A 20,243-nucleotide genomic window follows, 5' to 3' on the forward strand; every position below is an offset into this window, starting at 1 on the left:
CCGAGAACGTTTTGCATGGAAGGGCCTCAAGAATTAGTCGTACAGTATGTATGGGAATGCTCTACCTGTCAGCAAAACAAATCCAAGCACACCCTACCTACGGGACTACTCTAACCATTGCCAATTCCTGATCAGAAGTGGGAAAGTATTTCAATGGGTTTCATCACTGGGCTACTCAAAGTTCAGAGGAAGGATTGCATTTTTGTCGTGGTTGATCGTTTGACCAAGTATGCCCATTTCTTTTCCATTTCCACCGGGTACCAAGCATCACTAGTGGCCAAGTTCTTCTTCCGTGAGGTTTTCTAGTTTACATGGTCTCCTACGAAATATAGTAAGTGACAGAGATAGTCATTTCCTTAGCATTTTTTGGATGAGTTATTTAGGCTAGCGGGAACGAAGTTGTCACCAAGTACAAGCTACCATCCACAGTTAGAGGGATAGATAGAGATTGTGAAGAAATGGTTGGAGGGCTATTTTTGAGGAATTATGTTTCAGCGCAACAGAATGCATGGGTGCGTTGGTTGCATCTGGGTGAGCATTGTTACAACACTACCTATCACATGTCAATAGGCATGCCACCTTTCAAAGCATTGTATGGTTATGAACCTTCATCATTCATGGATTTGGCATTGGGAGACAGTCGTGCATCGAGGGCTAAAGATTGGCTATAGGAGAGTTTAGATATCATGAGATCTCTCAAGGAAAATCTACAAAGGGCTCAAAATCAACAAAAGATATTTGCAGATCGACATCGAATTGAGAGAAGTTTTGAGGTGGGTGATCCGATATACCTTTGACTTCAACCATATAAACAATCCTCCCTGAAGTCATCTGGTAAGGAGAAACTAAAACCACGCTTATATGGACCCTACAGAGTGGTTCGAAAGGTAGGAAAAGTTGCCTACGAATTGGAGCTTCTTGAAGGGAGTCGAATCCACAATGTTTTTCACGTGTCATCACTGAAGAAGGCTATTGGACAACGTGTCACAATGTCGAAGGAATTGCCTCCCATTGATGAAGAAGGGAAATTAAATTTAGAGCCAGCAGAGATCATAGATGTCTGGGAGAAGAAACTCAGGTCCTATACCATTAAGGAGTTTCTTGTGCGATGGAAGGATCTTCCTATCGAGGATGCCACTTGGGAAGGCGAGCAAATTCTAGAGCATCCAAGTTTGCAATTGCTTGAGGGCAAGCAATTTTTGGGCACGAAGGACTGTAATGTCCCCAATATTGTTAAATAATAATATTTTGTATGTGGCCGAGAATCAATGTTTTTAATCTCTTGGGCCCACTCTTTATTTTTGTTTAGTACTTGTCGGCTTGCCATTTTGTAATCCTTCGGGAAGTTTCCTTGAAGCCGTTTATAAGGCCTTCTTGTAAGTTGTTTTAGTACTACAAATTCCCGTTGGGATTCTTTGCTGTTTGCCATTTCGGAAGTGAAAGATCTTTCCTATCTGGTTTGTGGGATTGAACCCTCACTCTATTCTGTTGTAGCATGAAATACTTCGCTTAGATTTGGCAAATCGGAGCACCATCTTTTGGCAAATATTAATTAAAGGACATTCTTGTTCAAATCTCCATTCTTGTTTGGGATTGCTGAATGAATTCATGATTGATAGTTTTGGTGCATGATTGAAATTGTTTTTCCATCCGTACCCCGTTCGTTATTCACCACGTTCACTGCAACTTCCGTACTACATATCCGTATGACCTCAGAGTTCACTATTCTACCCTCCATCCTACCGTACAGTCTCCATATACATATCATGTGGTCTGCAACTTCTGTACTATCCATATGGCACCAGAGATCACTGTATTGCCTTCCAGCCTACCGTACACCCTCCATACACATACTGTATGACCTCCATAGATATACTGTACAGCTTCATTACTGCCCCATGTAGCAACATACTACTACCGTACGGCCATCATCTTGCCCCCCACCCACCTTACCGTACGGCTTCATTTCCTGACCGTACGACCCTTTTCTGCTACCGTACAGTCACCATTGTCTTGCCAAGTATACCGTATAGAGGAAACCATAAGGCCGTACGGCCTCTCTCCTTGCTCCTTCCATAGCCATTTCTGAAATCTGACGTAAATACCAAGATAGGAACATTACATCATCACATGGTGTAACATTCCTGCCAGGGATCTCTGCAAGAAGATATTTCAGATGATTTATACCTCATCTAATATCCCAAGTACAATGGTTGCAAATGATCATTTGTTTTTTTGGATTGCCTGTCCCATGTCTTCCTGCTTTTAGACATTTCTTACTTGAACTGATGGATATCAAATCCTTCAAAATAAAAATATAAACAAAGCCTGTCAAAAAATTAGAAAACAAGAATTAACAACCTCCGTGAGTGTCCTCTGAAAATGGTGGCTTTCAGTAACAAATAATAGGGCTTTGCTGCTACATAATGGCAGTTTTTGTCTTCCTTGGATGGCAGATTTTGAAATTGTCCCAATATAATACTGATCTTGCCTCAGTTGTGGACCTCTTTTTGGACAGTCTGTCCAATGTTCTCCCATTTTTGGGCCTTTTGTACTTATAGACTTGTAGTGATGTAGGCCACAGTTTTTTTCAATAAAAAGTAAAAATAATTCCCCCCAAAAAAATCAGAAAACAAGAAAGAATAACCTGCGTGAGTGTTCTCTGAAAATAGTGGCTTTCAGCAACAGACAATAGGGCTTTCTTTCTACATAATGGCAGTTTTTGCCTTCTAAAGATGGCATATTTTGGAACTGTCCCAAAATAATACTAATCTTGCCTCAGTTTTGGATTCCTTTGGAGGGGTGATGGCCAAAAGTTTTAAATTAAAATTGGCAGTCATAAACAAAGAAAAGTAAATACATTACATAATTGTGGAAGTACTTGAATGGTATAAGATATGGGTATGCAGCTATTTGATCTTTAAGTGTCACGAAATATGCGATACAGTCTATTCTAATAAAAGCTAAGTTTACAAGAACCCGGTATGTGGGTTTGGGTTCGTCTTTATGTATGTGTGTTCTGTGTATACATATTATATACAAATAATCTAAAGAAATATACAGAATTCTAAAACTAAATAAATAAAATAGTATGCCAATCAGATTAATGTCAAATGCCAATTGATGGTTAAGAATTTCAATATGATGTTTTATAAAAAATATCATATTCTGCCATTTTAGGGTTTATTTTTCTTGGCCAACAAGGTTGCAGTAGCAACAATCATATATCTAGGCATTATAACCCCCAGTTCCAATCCCTCTTTTGGCCTTTGCTTGAGAAAAGATGAACATTTCTATCTATTATGTGCTCCTTGGAGATAATTTATGAACTTAACATCAGATATACAGCTCAATGTCTTCCGTCAACTTCATCAGCAATCAACCAGGTTATTTCCCATTGGTTACACAGAATGACCCTATAGATTACCAGTAAAAAAGGATGCAATGGTGCTTAATTGACAGAGGGCATTAATGAGCAACAATGGGCACTCCAAATAACAAAATGGGCTTGATTTTTGCAAGCCAACTATGATGATTATTGATAGTATGTGGGTCTGTCCTCAAACAAAGAGAGAGTAAATCAGATTCAGCCTTCCGGGCTCCTCTCCTTGAAGAAGAATACTCTTATGTTTGGGCGACACCCAAACAATACGCCAATAAATTGCTAATATATTATTAAAAAAAAAATCTCTAAAGTTATGCAGAATCAATTATACCTACAGATAGTACTCAATCGCGGAGGTTGAATGACCCTATTAATGACATGACCAGCTACCTTATATGTGACCCCGTTTTCTGATTTTGTTTTCTCAATGTAGACAGATAACAAGGTTTTTTGAAGAATATGGGGGTCCAAAAGAATTAGAATAAATCCAGGTTTTGAAAAGAATCAACTCTGGGTTTGCCCTGGGTGTGCCCAGAGTATGCCCCAGGTGCTCTGGGTACACTGTGGGTGCGCAGGGTACCTGTACCTTCATGAACCCAGTGTGGGTGCATGGGGTCAGGGGTGCGAACCTGGCAACTAAGAATAAAAGGCTTCAAAATCTCTCATATAATCTTACAAAGTGACAATAATCCTGAATTTATAAGAAACCTTCATGTTGTATCTGCATCTGAAATATTTTTATCGACGCTTATTATATCCATCTTCAACTTTTCTGTTCTCATAGACCAGCTGCTCACCTTGTATTCATGTACAGCTAAATAAAATTTAGGATTTATAGGCAACACTAGAAGATGCAGTTGGGTGTCTTCAGGATCTTGATATTTTATTATTGTTGTCTGTCTTGTTTACTGTTTATCTTGTGATGCTAATCACACTACCTTGGAAGAGGGAAGCAGAGGATGAAGATGATCTAATACTAGATTAGAAGGATTCACTGGTCAAAACATGGGAAAATTTAATAGAGATCAACAGGAGATAGTACTATGTGAAATAGTACCATGTGAGGAAATAAGATAACCACTACAGAATTTGCAATGTTTGCAACAGTGATCAGAACAAAGTTCTTAACACGAATAATAAATAACACTTATGGTTTATATTGGCCTTGTTTCATTTGGATTTTGTTTATTTACGGAAGAATACAAGGTCATCTAGGAAAGGGGCATTACATGGTGGCTTTACCTGTATCCACAAGTTGAATAGTTGAGATTATGTCACTCAAAATAACTGAAAAGGCACCAAATCCTCACTCACCACCATCAACGGTTAAGTCTTGAGCTTTATACGCTTTATACTATCTCCATATTTGACAGTCAAGACTCAAGCTTAACACATACAGTGTATTATTTATACATATCTCCACATTTGTAGATGGTAGACAATAGACCTGTGAAGCCAAGCACATTCATGAAAATCCATTAAAAATTATCTTCAGTATTTTTCTTCCATCCATTGCTTGAAATGTTCATAATCCAAAACCTTAGTTACCGAATTTGTGCCCTAGAAGCTGGATCTGGATCTGGATCTGTGGCTGGATTCGTCCGGATTCTTTCAAAACTTTTTTTTTTTTTTTTTCAATTATTTTCTTATAATTATTATAGATTTGATCTATAGATTCATACCAGAATTATAGATTCATACTATGAAATGATTTAGAATCATAGATTCATACTTTGAAATGATTTAGTTTTAGAATTATGTATGTTTCTCTCATTTTTTAGTATACTGTATATATAATGCATATATATCTATGTATCTATATATATACACACACACACATACATACACACACACACACACACAAATCCTCCATGAATCGTAATTGGGAAAAAAAATTATGAATCCATGGATCCGATTCACGTATCCGAATTGCAATCGGTAACTAAGTCCAAAACTGAATGGAAATACACAAATTTATAGTTGTTGTTTTCATTGCAATTTTCTGTGGGTTGGAGTGACTTTTGGGTGATTTTTTTGGAAAATTACACGACTTGTGTTAACAATAAGTGAGCCGTGAATTTTTCAGGCAGTTACTCTCCCACCGTTTTCCTGCTTAAGTACTTGCAAGTCCTTTGAGCACTCAGAGTTTTTTAAAACTATCGCCGAGATGTTCCCAAGAAGGATTCGCTAGGAATTACTACTAAACACAAATTCTACGGCAGAATATGCTCATGTTAAGTTCAAATGTACAAGGTTGACCCCACTAAGCCTGAAGTATGTGTTAATGGTACCATTGTGACTTGGAAAATTGAGGGTCTTTATTCTTGGTTGTCCTGTTTGAATTTGGACTAACCTCAGTGAGTTCAATTGCCAAATTACCATTACTGTTGCCTTGTGATATTTGACTAGGCATTAGATTCTAGATGGAAATTCAAAAGATACAATCCATATTTCTAAAATTTAAAATGATTAATGTCATTTAAACTCAAAACACATTAGCTATATAATGGCATTTGTATTTTTTTAAAAATTTGATTGTTGATGGCTTTGACTGGAGCTTTGGAACAAGTGGGGTCACAACGGGGGACCCTATCCCCAAGATCTAAGTCACAGGATTTGTTGAATTTCATCCATGACATCTGGATTTCAGCGTATTTTCTCTTTCCAAACTTCATTCGAATTTTATGATGTTTTATATAACACCATTATTTAAAATAATTGTTTATTTGTGACTCTTGGTCTTCTATTGGTTGTATTTGTCTCATTTTAAAAAGGTGGATTCTAAGTTGTGACTCTTGGTCTTCCAAATGTTGTTTTTAGTGTGGTTGCTCGAAAGGAGCTTGAATAAGCTTGTAATTCTCATGTTGTTGCTTGAATGAGCACAAGATTTGTAAACGATTTCAATATAAAAAATATAGTTGTTTATTATTTTAAACTGATTTTGAGTTATGTAGTTAAATTGTTTAGCAATTTAAAAGTATTTTGACAATTTTGTGGATATATTACTAATATTTAAAAAGACAAACATATATAACTAAAATTTAATGTCGATTTTTTTTCCAAATTTTTACCCTTGCTGAATTTCATACGAATTTTATGATTGACAAACCCGATTTTGAATCCGAACTTTGTGACTTAGCCTAATATTAGACTGAGTCATTAACATCTTGTCAATCTCTCCTCTTCACCCTCCACCAGTAATACATACACAATGATGGCCAAGGCATTAACTCCTCTTAAAAATCTCCTTTCCTCCATCCACCAGCAACATGTGCATAAGGATGACCCAGTACCAGCATGAATGCAGTGCGATCCCAGCAGTGATTGGAACCTTGTTTGCACCATTATCAATGCAACCACTCAACCATTATACTGCATGGTGAACCCCAAGACATTTTCCTTTTGTTATTTGGTTGGTCTTCAGAGCATAAAATAAGTAAATTAAAATCAATAACTCAACATACTGAACAATGTTCAGTTTGGTAGTCTTATAACCATTTTTTTTGGCAATAACTCTGGAAGAGTAGTGCAATTATGGTGAAACTTTCCATTTAGACTCGTGTACGATAAATGAGGAACAGGAATCATAAATCTACACCAAACTTAAGAGATATTGTGCTTTGTGTTTTTTTACTGATAATGAAACCTTTGTTTTATCCTCTTGAGGGGTCCTCATATATGTAATTTGTCTAACACATTCTCGTTTTATATCCATTCCCTGCTCTTCCAGATCTGCTTCCTTGTGTTATACATAATAATAGCCCGACTTTCCCAGTTAAAGGAGTGGTATGCTATACCAAATTGACCTTTTTAGATTGGTTAATAGATAATTATGTACGAAATGGACAGAAACACAGAACAGCTATTCTTTATTAGTGTATTAAAGAAAATCCATTCCTACCATACTACAGAGATTTCATAACAATAGTATGTTAAGCAAATTTGTACATTTTTCTTTAATATGCCCCAGTTAGTGCGAAGGTCAACTGTTGTTGACTCCTCACACCAACCACTTGTTGCTTTTATGTTTGTTTTAGGTACCATTACCTCTGAAAGCATACAAAACATATATAGGTTATAATTTTTGAAGGAAAAGCTCATTTTTGGATGGTTGATTTGGAGATATGAGTGTTAGTATCCTTTGTAAAGACCATACAAAGTCTCTCTCTCTCTCTCTCTCTCTCTGCGCACCCACAGACACATATATATTAAATCACATGTACATAAAAGTGTGTATATATTTTAGTCTATCCTCTCCCCTCCCCTCTCTCTCTAGACACACACCAAATAATTTGTGTGTGTCTTTGTATACACAAACACATACAAATTTCTGTAAGCATACACACAGAAAATGCATGTGTGTATGCACAATAACTCAAAATGATGCACATGCACCCTTACATCCATGCATGCAGGTACACACATATACACACTAACACATCGGCTTGCACACACAAGCACCAACACACACACTTATTTATAGGAACCTACACATGCAAAGGCCCATACACAGAGGTACTTCTATGCATATGTACATACACATGTACATTTTACACACATTCTCACACAAAGATATATAGAATGCACGGAATAATATCTTCCCTTGTTTATCAATATAATCTTCATCAAACACTACTGAAAATAATTTGGTTCCATGCATAGCTCTCATTATTTGGGAAGTTTTCATGCATAGGATATGTTATAATTATGTCTCACTTCTTTTGGCAATGATTTGTTTTGTAGGCAATTATTTCAATAGCTGATGAAGATGGTAACTATTTGCAAGAAGCATGGGAACACATTTTAACATGTGTTTCACGATTTGAACATTTGCATCTGTTAGGTGAGGGTGCTCCTCCAGATGCAACCTTCTTTGCTTTACCTCAGAATGAATTGGAAAAAGCGAAACAGTCGAAGTCGAGTATTCTTCCTGTCCTAAAGAAGAAGGGCCCTGGCCGGTTGCAATATGCAGCAGCTGCTGCTCGACGGGGTTCATATGACAGTGCTGGTGTTGGGGGTCATGCTTCAGGAGTAGTTACAACAGAGCAGATGAATAATCTGGTTACGAATTTGAATATGCTTGAACAGGTTGGAAGCTTTGAAATGAACCGCATATTCACACGAAGCCAAAAGCTGAACAGTGAGGCAATAGTTGATTTCGTAAAGGCTCTTTGTAAAGTTTCTATGGAGGAGCTCCGCTCTCCTGCAGATCCTCGAGTTTTTAGCCTCACTAAAATTGTGGAGATTGCGTAAGGCTTTAGTGTTATGTGAATTGTCAAATTGTTTCTGCTTACTTTTTGGTGTATGTTGAGATATTGTGGTAAATGATGAGTAATGCTGTATTTTGATTATGCAGACATTACAACATGAACCGAATCAGATTAATCTGGTCCCGGATTTGGAATGTGCTTTCTGATTTCTTTGTTACTATTGGATGCTCTGAAAATTTGTCTATTGCTATTTTTGCAATGGATTCTCTGCGACAACTTGCTATGAAGTTCTTAGAACGTGAAGAGTTGGTTAATTATAATTTCCAGAATGAGTTCATGAAACCGTTTGTCATTGTCATGCGGAAGACAAATTCTGTTGAAATCAGAGAACTGATCATTAGATGTGTTTCTCAAATGGTTTTTGCTCGTGTCAATAATGTGAAGTCAGGTTGGAAAATCATGTTCATGGTATGCATCATTTACTTTTACTTTCCTTTCATGGAGTCATGTGCAATTACTAGAAACTATTATGGAGTTTAAGAATTGTTATCCAAAATAATTTTCCAATGAGAAATAATAATATTTTTTAATCTTATTTCTTCTATTATGTTGCCTAATCTTAACTCATGTTTCAGGTTTTCACAACAGCAGCATCAGATGAGCACAAGAATATTGTTCTTTTAGCTTTTGAGACCATTGAAAAGATAGTGCGAGACTACTTTCCTTATATAACTGAGACAGAGACAACAACCTTTACAGATTGTGTTAACTGTTTGATTGCATTTACGAACAGCAGGTTCAACAAAGATGTTAGCTTGAATGCAATTGCATTCCTTCGATTTTGTGCTCTAAAACTTGCTGAAGGGGAACTTGGCTCTTCTGCGAAGAGCAAGGAAAAAGAGAAGGCTGGGAAGCCAGTTTCTCCTTCGACTGGTACAGAAAAGGATGAAAATTCAACCAGTCCAACATTTACTGACAGAGAAGATCATTTGTATTTTTGGTTCCCTTTATTGGCAGGTATTTAGTTTAGTGTGGTGTCCTATTTACATTACAGAGATGAATTGTTTTCTTTTGCAGTCTTGGTCTGGTGCACCAATGAAAGCATTTAATTCTGAAAATAAAATGTCTTAGTAACACTCATTGTTTATTTGTATATGACAGGATTATCAGAACTTACATTTGATCCCAGGCCGGATATTAGAAAAAGTGCATTGCAGGTGCTTTTTGACACACTTCGCTATCATGGACATTTATTCTCACCAGCTCTTTGGGAGCGTGTGTACGACTCGGTTCTCTTTCCATTATTTGATTATGTTCGGCATGCCATTGATCCTGCTGGATTCAAGGTACAGGGAGATGGATCAGAACATGAGCTCAAAGACATAGAGGAAGATGCTTGGCTTTATGAAACATGCACACTAGCACTGCAACTTGCTGTAGACCTCTTTGTCAAGTTTTACAATACTGTAAATCTTATACTAAAGAAAGTATTGACACTCCTGATCAGTTTTATTAAGCGACCCCATCAAAGTTTGGCAGGAATTGGTGTTGCTGCTTTTGTTCGTTTGATGAGCAATGCAGGAGGCTTATTCTCAGAGGAAAAGTGGCAGGAAGTTGTGTTATCGTTAAAAGAAGCAGCTATAGAAACACTTCCTGACTTCGCTACAATTGTCCATAGCATGGAGGATATTGATATGGGAAGTGCTGCAGAATCTTTAACACCAACTTATGGAGCTTCATCTGATGCATCAATTGCTACTGAAGAAATGGAAGCACATAGGCATAGCAAGTTAGAACTTGCAATCTCCGATACCAAATGTCATACTGCAGTGCAACTTCTTTTGATCCAGGTATCACGTCTTTTTTTCATATCAAGAACATTGTTGTCTTTATCCTTACATTTGTTTAATATCTTTCTTCTGAAGGGTCACAAAACTGCCTCTCATTTAGCCGATCTGACTTGGTCTATTATTCTTATTCCTTACATGCTGTCCTTGAAACACAATGAGTTAAAATGGTGTATTTGAGATTACTTGATTCCTAGTTGAAGTTTAAATTGCATCACCACTTGTTCCTTGTAGTTTGCACATATTTGTGCTAAATCCTTGCTAACCACCACTTCTATCTTTGGATATAGTAACTCTTGTTGGATTGTTGTGTTCCTCCAGGTACAATATGTTTTTGCAGTCCACCATCTGTCTGTGATCATTGTTTGATATCTCATAAAATGTTTTTGTCACTTGTCCCTTGCTAAGAGGGAGTGTTGAAGTATAGCATCAGTTGAAGTGATATACTCATTACATTGCGTATTTGTATTCCTGGTTTATATGAACATTATTTTGTCTCATATATATATATATATATATATATATATATATATATATATATATATATATATATATAGACCTCTATGTATTCATAAATTACTTTACTAAGCTAATTGGGCTCTTATGATCAGAAGAGACTATTGTATTATGAAGTTCTTGAATGTAATTGTTTCACCACCACATGTCTCTACGGGACATGACTTTGTTGTAGCCTCTGTCGGATTGATTTTATCAGAGCTACCTCATTGATGATAAATTATTCTTAAGTATCTTATATATATATAAAATATTATATATGTAATATAATATATAAAATATATTATATATTATGCAATACATATTTATATATATAATATATATATTATATATGTAATATAATATATGTTATATATGTAATATAATATATATTATATTACATATATGGTTAATATATTAATATTATATATGTTTAAAGGTGAGTTATACATATAGTTATTTATTAACTAAATGGTGATTAACTATAGAGACATGTCTCTTCATGTCTCCTTCTCTCATATTTATATGAGATTCAAATATGCATTTGGAAATCATCAATTACAATGGCCATGATTCTATATTTGCAGAAACGATCTTAGTTACTTTAACATGGTATCAGAGCAGGTTGCAAATCTAAAAGAATAAAAACCATTTAAGCATGAAACAAAGGGCAGAGTTCCATGTAACTACCATCGTGGAAAGTCATGACAAAAGTTATGAAGTAGAGTGAAGACTCTTTCCATATATGTATGAGGTAGGAGGAACACAACCGGTTATTGAAGAACTCTTTGAACATGCAGATTATCAATTCCTTCGAACACAAATGATTATTGAAGAACTCTTCGGATGATAAATATTGATTGGAGGTATTGAAGATTAATGATTGATTGGGTCATCAATGAGCTCAGATTGGGTAATGGAGATTCAAACACCTGGCTCACCATGGAATCCTCTGACATGGTCTTGCTAATCAGAAATATCAAGAAAGTACTCATTTACGAATCATGGTTGTGAATAATATGGGACGTACCTCACGGTGGACTCTTTGTCGCTTGGAGTACCGATTGGGAGTACAACATATGCCTTACAATATGCATGGATTCAAACACAATGAATTGACTATAAATGTATCGCTGATCTCATAAAGAGGAGGTTGTCTACTATCAATGGGTATTACATATTACAGAATGTTGGTCGAAGAATTAGCCTGAGAAACATAATCTAGAGTATCTTTCAAACATATATTATAGAGGATTCTTTGTCGCTTGGAGTACTGATTAGGAGTACCTTTGACATGGTCTTGCTAATCAAAAATATTGATAAAGTACTTGTTTATGAATCAATGGTTGTGAATAATATGGGACATACCTCACGGTGGACTCTTTATCGCTTGGAGTACTGATTGGGAGTACAACATATGCCTTACAATATGCATGGATTCAAACACAATGAATTGACTATAAATGAATCGCTGATCTCATAAAGAGGAGGTTGTCTACTATCAATGGGTATTACACATCATAGAATGTTGGTTGAAGAATTAGCCTGAGAAACATAATCTAGAGTATCTTTCATACATATATTCTGGAGGATTCTATTTCCACACCAGCGACATCCCTATTTGTGTGATACAAATATCTTAATAAAGAAGTGAAACAAATATATCAAAACCCACAATTACTAATGGAGGGGGAGTAATGCAGGTAATGGTCATTCATTTGCATCTACAAGAGAGACTTTGTTTTTAATTTTATGAGGCATGAGGTAAAAATGATATATCGACAACGATTTGGCAAGAATTATCCAATATAATAATTGTTCTATCATCGTGATTTTGATCCTTACAAAGGCATTGAGTGTGAAATTTGGGCACGCAATTATTGGATGACATAGCCAAGTCTTCACTATTGTAGGAGTTATATTATGTTGCATCTAACTGAGTCAAGACTAGAAAATGGAAGTCTAAGGAGAGAACTCCTTGATATAGCTTCGGTGGCCTACATTATCATGGTCATTTGCTTGTTTTGACTAATGTGTATGAGCATTTCCATTATTCAACATATACTATTAATGTCAGTACTATACTCCTGCTTGGTGATGATCTCAATGATCGTGATGTCCATTACAAGCATTTGGAGAGCTTAGCAAGGTTGAGACCAAAGAAAGGACATGGACACGAGATTTATAAACGATTCAGACCCAATCACAACATGGATAAGTTGGGCCAGCGTTAAAATTTGACAGATTTGTGCTTAGTAGTTGAAGAAGTCAAAATGGAGATGGAGGTAAGTATTTAAGCATCTTTTATTACTCGACTCTTATGTGAATATGAAATCTGTTGTTAAATTTATCTAGTATTGATAAAGAATAGATTACCAGATATGGGTTTCTCATTTTTTGAATAAGAATTTCTTAATCGTATTTAGTTATTTGATTAAGAAATTAATACTAACAAATATATGATATATAATGAAATCAAGAAATTATGTAATAAGTTATTTTATTATAATGACATTGAATGGTATAATAAATAATTAAAAGTACGTCTTGGTGAAGGACATTCCTTGAGAATGTCATAATATGATCCAAGTTCATCTTGGTGGAGGGCATGTATTATCAATGTCATAACATGGTCCAATTATTCTTGGTTGAGAACGTTCATTATGAATGTTAATTTATTAGAAATTGGATGTTCATCAATAGAACAAACAGTTGTAGAAAAAGGAAACCATGCATGAAAGTTATCATAAAAGGTGCTCAAAGAGGATGCAAAAGAGTGAGAAAGGAGACCACGTGATGCCACAAATGCTCCTTATAAAGACAATCCTTATCTAAGGTATCATTCCTATATTATCATCACAAGAATGATAGAGTATTTTACAAGGGAAAAATCATATATATATATATAGAAATTAAGTATTTTGTTATCTTCATTTTATTATTCTATTATTGAAAAATAAAGAGAGATTATAATCCTTTATGTTATTGGTAGTAATGGTTATGAGTTAAATTGCTAACATTGTAATTAATATTGATATTCTTATTTGTACAAATGAGAATTTATTATCCTTGAGTATTTTATTTATCTAATCTTTGTAATATCTCGCTTACTTGTTATTCTATACGAGCATTTGCCTTGACCTTTTCCTCTGAGAATGTTCTTGCAGGAAAAGGAGGATAAATATCAGATTTAGAGAGTAACACTTTGTTAAAGGGAAGTTTATTTTAGAAGCTTAGAAGATTTATGTTTAGAGGAATTATGACACATTCGTCAGAGGGAGCATATAGAGGATATGGTTTCATCAACCGTCAGTGATATCAATCATAATGATTCAAAGGGAGCAAACCAATGTTGTGATGGAATCTTCAGTGATCGATAAATTGTGAAAGTCAAGAGGACTGAAATTCATGCAACTATGTGAATGGGCCTACCCCTTATGTACATTATAAGAAAGTTGTGACTTTAATTAAACTATCTACGAGTCTTTCTTTGATAAATGAAACTTGATGTACGAGTTGTAGAGTCATTCAAGTGGCACAAATCATACTCAATCAAGATATTGGCGTATTGTGGACGAGTTTGTGTTAGCTTCTACTATTAAGCTTGATGAATGTTTGGAGCTTCAATAGATGAAAAGAGAAAGTTGTAACTTAGAAAGAAGTCATCAAATTTGATATGATGTAAAAGTGTTCAAATGATATAAGAGTAGGAATCTTACATTGTGGGGGGGGAATAATAGGCAATGTTTCATTCTCAATTGAACCATCCTTAGAAAAGGAGATATTCCATGACCCTCATGGGCAAATAAGTACTTGTATCTTTTACATTTATCTATTCATTTATTTTGTAATTCTATACATACTATTTAAGGGTTATTTGCTTTGATCTTTTCCTTTATGTTTGAGGATATTCTTACAGGAAAAGAAGGTTGGTACTCTATAAACGCTACCAAAAATTTGGTAGCATATGTAAAGTAGTTACAAAGATCCTAATGATTAAGATGGATAAAGTGAGGCTCTTGAAGAAAACAACTTTGATGGCTAAGATTATGAGATTCTTCTACATTAAGAGGGAGTATCACACTTCTTCGATGACAACGCCGGAGCTTAGAAGATTTATACTCAGAGTGAGTCTACAAATACATATGGGTGATTGCATGATGTTGATGGGCCGACTCCTATGGATATCATGAAGAAGTAATGAGTTAGACAAGCATCCTTGGGTAAAGAGAGTTTCTAAGGAAGTAACTAGAGGACATGACTTTCCAGGATTGATGTTCAGAGGGAGAAATTTTGAGATGTAATCCTTTGTGGATGATATCTTCTCTATGAGAAGTTCTAAGAGAAATTCTTTATAATACACTCTCCTCTATGAGAGAGAAATATGAGGTGAAAACTCTTTGTACTACTCTATGACTGGGTTCATGGTGGTTATTATCACTCATATGATATGTAATGAAAGGTGACGATCTTTCATTGACATATATAAACAGAAGGTAACCATTATAAGATGACGATCTTATAAATGGTAGACTTGTTATCATGGTTCTTTGGGCCGGATTTTGCCGGACACCATGATAATGAATAGATAGAAGGTAATCTTTGTAAGATGATAATCTTGCAAATGATAGGCCTATTATTATGAAAATTCTAGAGATTGTTTTGGACAATTAGAGATTATTGATAACGAATGCATTATGATTACTCTAGATATTGTTTTGGACAATTAAAGATCATAATATATGTTATGATAATGTTTATAACATTGTGATTGTAGTTATTTGACAAGTCACAATTTCAGAGCGTTAAAGTCAGATAATATGTTGTGTATAAATATCCTTGATATTGGTATCTCATAAAATGTTTTTGTCACTTCTCCCTTGCTAAAAGAGAGTGTTGAAGTATAGCATCAGTCAAAGTGATATACTCATTACATTGAGTATTTGTATTCATGGTTTATATGAACATTGTTTTATGTCTCATATATATATACATCTATGTATTCATAAATTACTTTATTTAGCTAATTGTGCTCTTATGATTAGAAGAGACTATTGTGTTATGAAGTTCTTGAATGTAATTGTTTCATCATCACATGTCTCTATGGGACATGACTTTGTTGTAGCCGTTGTCGGATTGATTTTATCAGAGCTACCTCATTGATGAAAATTTATTCTTAAGTATCTTATATATATAATATAATATTTATTATATATATTATGCATTATATATTATATATATATGTAATATAATATATATTATATATATATGTAATATAATATATATTATATATATTATGCATTATTATATTATTATATAATAATATAATATTATATTACATATATGGTTAATATATTAATATTATATATATGTTTAAAGGTGAGTTATACATGTAGTTATTTATTAAGTAAATGGTGATTAACTATAGAGACATGTCTCCTCATATTTATATGAGATTCAAGTATGCATTTGGAAATCATCAATTACAATGGCCATGATTCTACATTTGCAGAAATTATCTTAGTTATTTTAACAAATATTTGGTAGTCTAGTTTATCAGTTACCTATGTTTGCTACATTCAAAAAACAAAACTTTTAAAAAATGTAAATATCCGCTCAAAAATATTCTTCAAGAACATTCAAATGGACTATGTGACACTTCTGAGAGGAGCCTTGGAGAAATATAAAGACAATACAATATGTGTACTTACAATGTGTGAAATTGTTAAAAGACGGAATGAATAATTGTATTAACAATGCACTCTTAAATAGAGTTTATAGATGCTATAAAAAATGTAAACAAAAAAGTAAAGTTGTCTAAGTAAAGACAACACTTAAATATGGAACTGAATAAGAAAACTAAAAACAAAGCCTAAACAACCATTAACTAAGGTTCTAAAGAACAAGCTATATATAGCAAGAACCTAAGATAGTAAAAATCTAATACCCTCCCTTAGTGGTCAGTCTATCAACTACACCAGGTTGTCCCCTGAAACTTGACAAACTTTTCCGGACTGAGAGACCTGGTGAGGATGTCTGCAGTGTTGTCTTTAGTGTGTACAGTCATCTTTGACAAGCTGGTGGATGTAGTGACAATGAAGGTCTACATGTTTTGTCTATTCATGGAAGATTGGATTCTTGGATAACTTCAGAGCTTCCTGATTATCACAAAACATGAGAGTAGGGCCTGCTTGAGGCATGCAAGTCGACAAGCATCTGTTGAAGCCAAACTGCCTTAACTGCTCCTCTTTATTCAGCTGCAGTAGAGGAGAGTGATACTGCCTACTGCATCTTGCTGGTCCATGTGACTGCACCTGCACCCAAATTGAAAACATACCCAAAAGAAGATTTTCAAACATCAATAAAATCTCCCCAATCTGAGTCAAGCCAAGAACCTTGACTTCTGCCATACATAATGCCAAAATCAGGAGTGCCTTTTACATATTGCAGCATGTGCTTCGCAACAACCCAATGTTCAGCCTTTGGGGTTGTCATGAAGCGAGAAATGTAATTGACAACATAGCTCGTATCAAGATGAGTGGTAGTGAGATGGATAAGGCTCTCCACTAGTTGCCTAAATGCTGACTCATTGTTCACCAATGAATTTGGTTTAGCGGAATGTCTCAACCCTTTCTTCATAGGTGTAGAGATGGGTTAGCAATCCTGCATCAGAAATTTGCTTAAAAAACTTTTGGCATACTTTGACTGAGATATGAAAATGGAAGCATCTGTCTACCAAACTTCTACACCAAGACAACAGTGGAGAAGTCCCAAATCTGTCATGTCAAATGTTTGGCACAATTTCTGTTTGTCTTGCTCAACCAAATGTGTTGCACTACCAGTAATGATCAAATCATCAACAGATAGGAGAAATTACCTGCTTCCTGTGATAGAAGTTGTCATGGGCCCACAAACATCTTCATGGACCAACTGTAGGGACTTGAATGCCCTCCAAGCATCACCATCTAAAAATGGAGTTTGATGTTGCTTCCCAGCCTGACATGCTCCTAGACTCAGGTATGCGAACAACTAGACTATCTCACATCAATTGAGAGAGACAGAGTGAATATTCAAATGCCTATATTGACAATGCCAAAGATTGTCGATGGAAGTAGTTTTGGTTGCCATTGCTGACCGACAATAAATTGGCTTCATGCCTAGAACAAAGTACACATTCAGAAATGTGAAATCCATCCCACAAAGTGAAAGCTAGACATTTCCTTTACTGACAATTGTATACTCCTCTCCTCCAAAAACAACTGAATCAGAGAAAGGCATGGATTTTTGTGGACCAACCCCAATGATGAGCGAAATGCTGAGAGGCACCAAAGTCAACGTACCAAACTGAGTGTTGTGTTTTAATAGATTTGTCATTGCTGTAACTTGTAATAGCAGTTGTAGTTTTCTGTGTGTTTCAAGTTACCTTTTCAATGTGTAAGTTTCTGATATTAAGAGGCATGTATTTGTAGAGACATGTCTCTTTAGCTCTCATTTATAGTCAATAGCATTTGCTTATTATCATGATTACGAATGTAATATATATATATATATATATCTTTAATGAGTTTTATCTAACTGAAACTGCACTAACATTAACACTTCCTCTTAGTTAGGGAGGTTAAACACAGGAACATATACTACCTAAACGTAATATCAGGAATGACAGTTTTATGGATATCTTTAATAAGAAGATTCCCACCATTTAGATATTATCTCATGATATCAAGAGTAATGCCCCGAGAATATCAAGTCACATGATATTCACCAAGTATTTTGAGTAATGGTCTCCTGAGCATCAATTCGAAAGATATTCACCAAGTACTCCGAGTAATAGCCTCTTGAACATCAAGTCACACGATATTCACTAAGTACTTTGATTAATGCTCTCCTGAACATCAAGTTGCATGACATTCACCAAGTACTCATATGTTCATAAGGTATGTGCACATGTATCCTTAATAGTACTTTCTATAGACATTATATTCATGATCTATTTAAGAAAATTAATCCACCATGCAAGATATAATGTATTATGATCTGCTTAGACATCATAAGATATCCATCATAATAGAAGATTAATTGATTTTAAGATCATCACCTTCCAACAACTTCCGTAAATACAAGTGATAATCATATGGAAGTGGTCACTTCCTCATGATGTACATAGGCCCCAAATAGTAATGAAATAAGACTCATGAATCATAGTCCTCTGATTGCTACAATTTCTTGATCATTGGAGAATCCATCTCGACATGATCTACTCCCTATCAATACAATCAAGATTATCAAACATTGACTGAACCGTATCCTCTATCTGCCCGCACTCTTTCCAAGGTTGCCTATGATAATTGTCAAACTCCCTTTGAACTGATATCAATTGATGGAATTTCAGACTCCCCCTGAATGTTTGAAATTATAAATAAAATACCTCATATATCATATCCATACTTTGCAAAAGTCTCAAAATGTTATTACACGATGAAAATATAAATTACAAGCCATATTTCATATTTAATATCCAAATTTATCTTCAAAGAAAAATGCTACAGCTGTATAACAAATAAGAAATGTTTGAGAGATGAATGATCATGAAATGACCATATGCATGCTTTATTGCTCAAAATTAGGTTTTGAGATGCTTTTTAGATTTAAAAATAAAATAAAAAAGGTATTTTTGGCCCGTTTTTGGGCACCCACAGCCTAAGATGCTTGTGGATTCCGCTGGGCTCTGCCCGTATTCTGGCCAGGGAGCCCACAGGGAATCTGGATGCCTGTCCGGAATCATATTGGAGTCCGGATGCCTGTTTGGAATCCTATCAAAACTAGGTCAGAATTTGGAGGAAATCAGAATCAAAATCACATCGGAATCAAGATTTGGGGCTAAATGCAAGGATTAGGTAACTTGATAAATATTGTGTAGCATCTTTAGATTTGGTAGGTATTACTTAGTTTATTTCATCATCATGCCCAGCTTGTACCAACTAAAATATGATTTTTCAACAAGAAATTAAAGGATAAACTCTTTATAGTAGAAGTGTTACTTTCTTGACACTCACTAGGTAGAATTGCTTAGCGATCATTTTACTTGGATGCAAAATGTCGCCCAATTACTTATGGGCATAGTTAGAGGACTCTGGACAAAGTCTATAGCTGAGTCAATGAATATGGACCAAATTGGCGTTGGGCTCAGACTTGGTCGGGTCAACAACAATAATGTAGTCAATTTAAAAAAAATAAAAAATCTTATGTGACTTTTTTGGTTTATACATTTCTCTCAAGCACAAAAGAAAACATTCTTTCATTTGC

General features: G+C 35.1%; 1 protein-coding gene across 1 annotated transcript in view; it reads left to right on the forward strand.

The window, feature by feature from the left end:
• LOC149530820 (brefeldin A-inhibited guanine nucleotide-exchange protein 2-like) overlaps nucleotides 1-20,243 on the forward strand; it is a 65,127-nt gene that overhangs the window by 37,351 nt on the left and 7,533 nt on the right. The window contains exons 8-11 of the mRNA XM_089811294.1: nucleotides 8,129-8,634; nucleotides 8,742-9,063; nucleotides 9,231-9,612; nucleotides 9,757-10,445. Of these exons, the coding sequence (XP_089667420.1) occupies nucleotides 8,129-8,634; nucleotides 8,742-9,063; nucleotides 9,231-9,612; nucleotides 9,757-10,445 (1,899 nt within the window). The remainder of the gene's footprint in view (nucleotides 1-8,128; nucleotides 8,635-8,741; nucleotides 9,064-9,230; nucleotides 9,613-9,756; nucleotides 10,446-20,243) is intronic.

This window comes from Cupressus sempervirens, chromosome 11 (assembly GCF_028749045.1).
Source record: "Cupressus sempervirens isolate cs-2001-9-10 chromosome 11, ASM2874904v1, whole genome shotgun sequence".
Classification (NCBI taxonomy): Eukaryota; Viridiplantae; Streptophyta; class Pinopsida; order Cupressales; family Cupressaceae; genus Cupressus; species Cupressus sempervirens.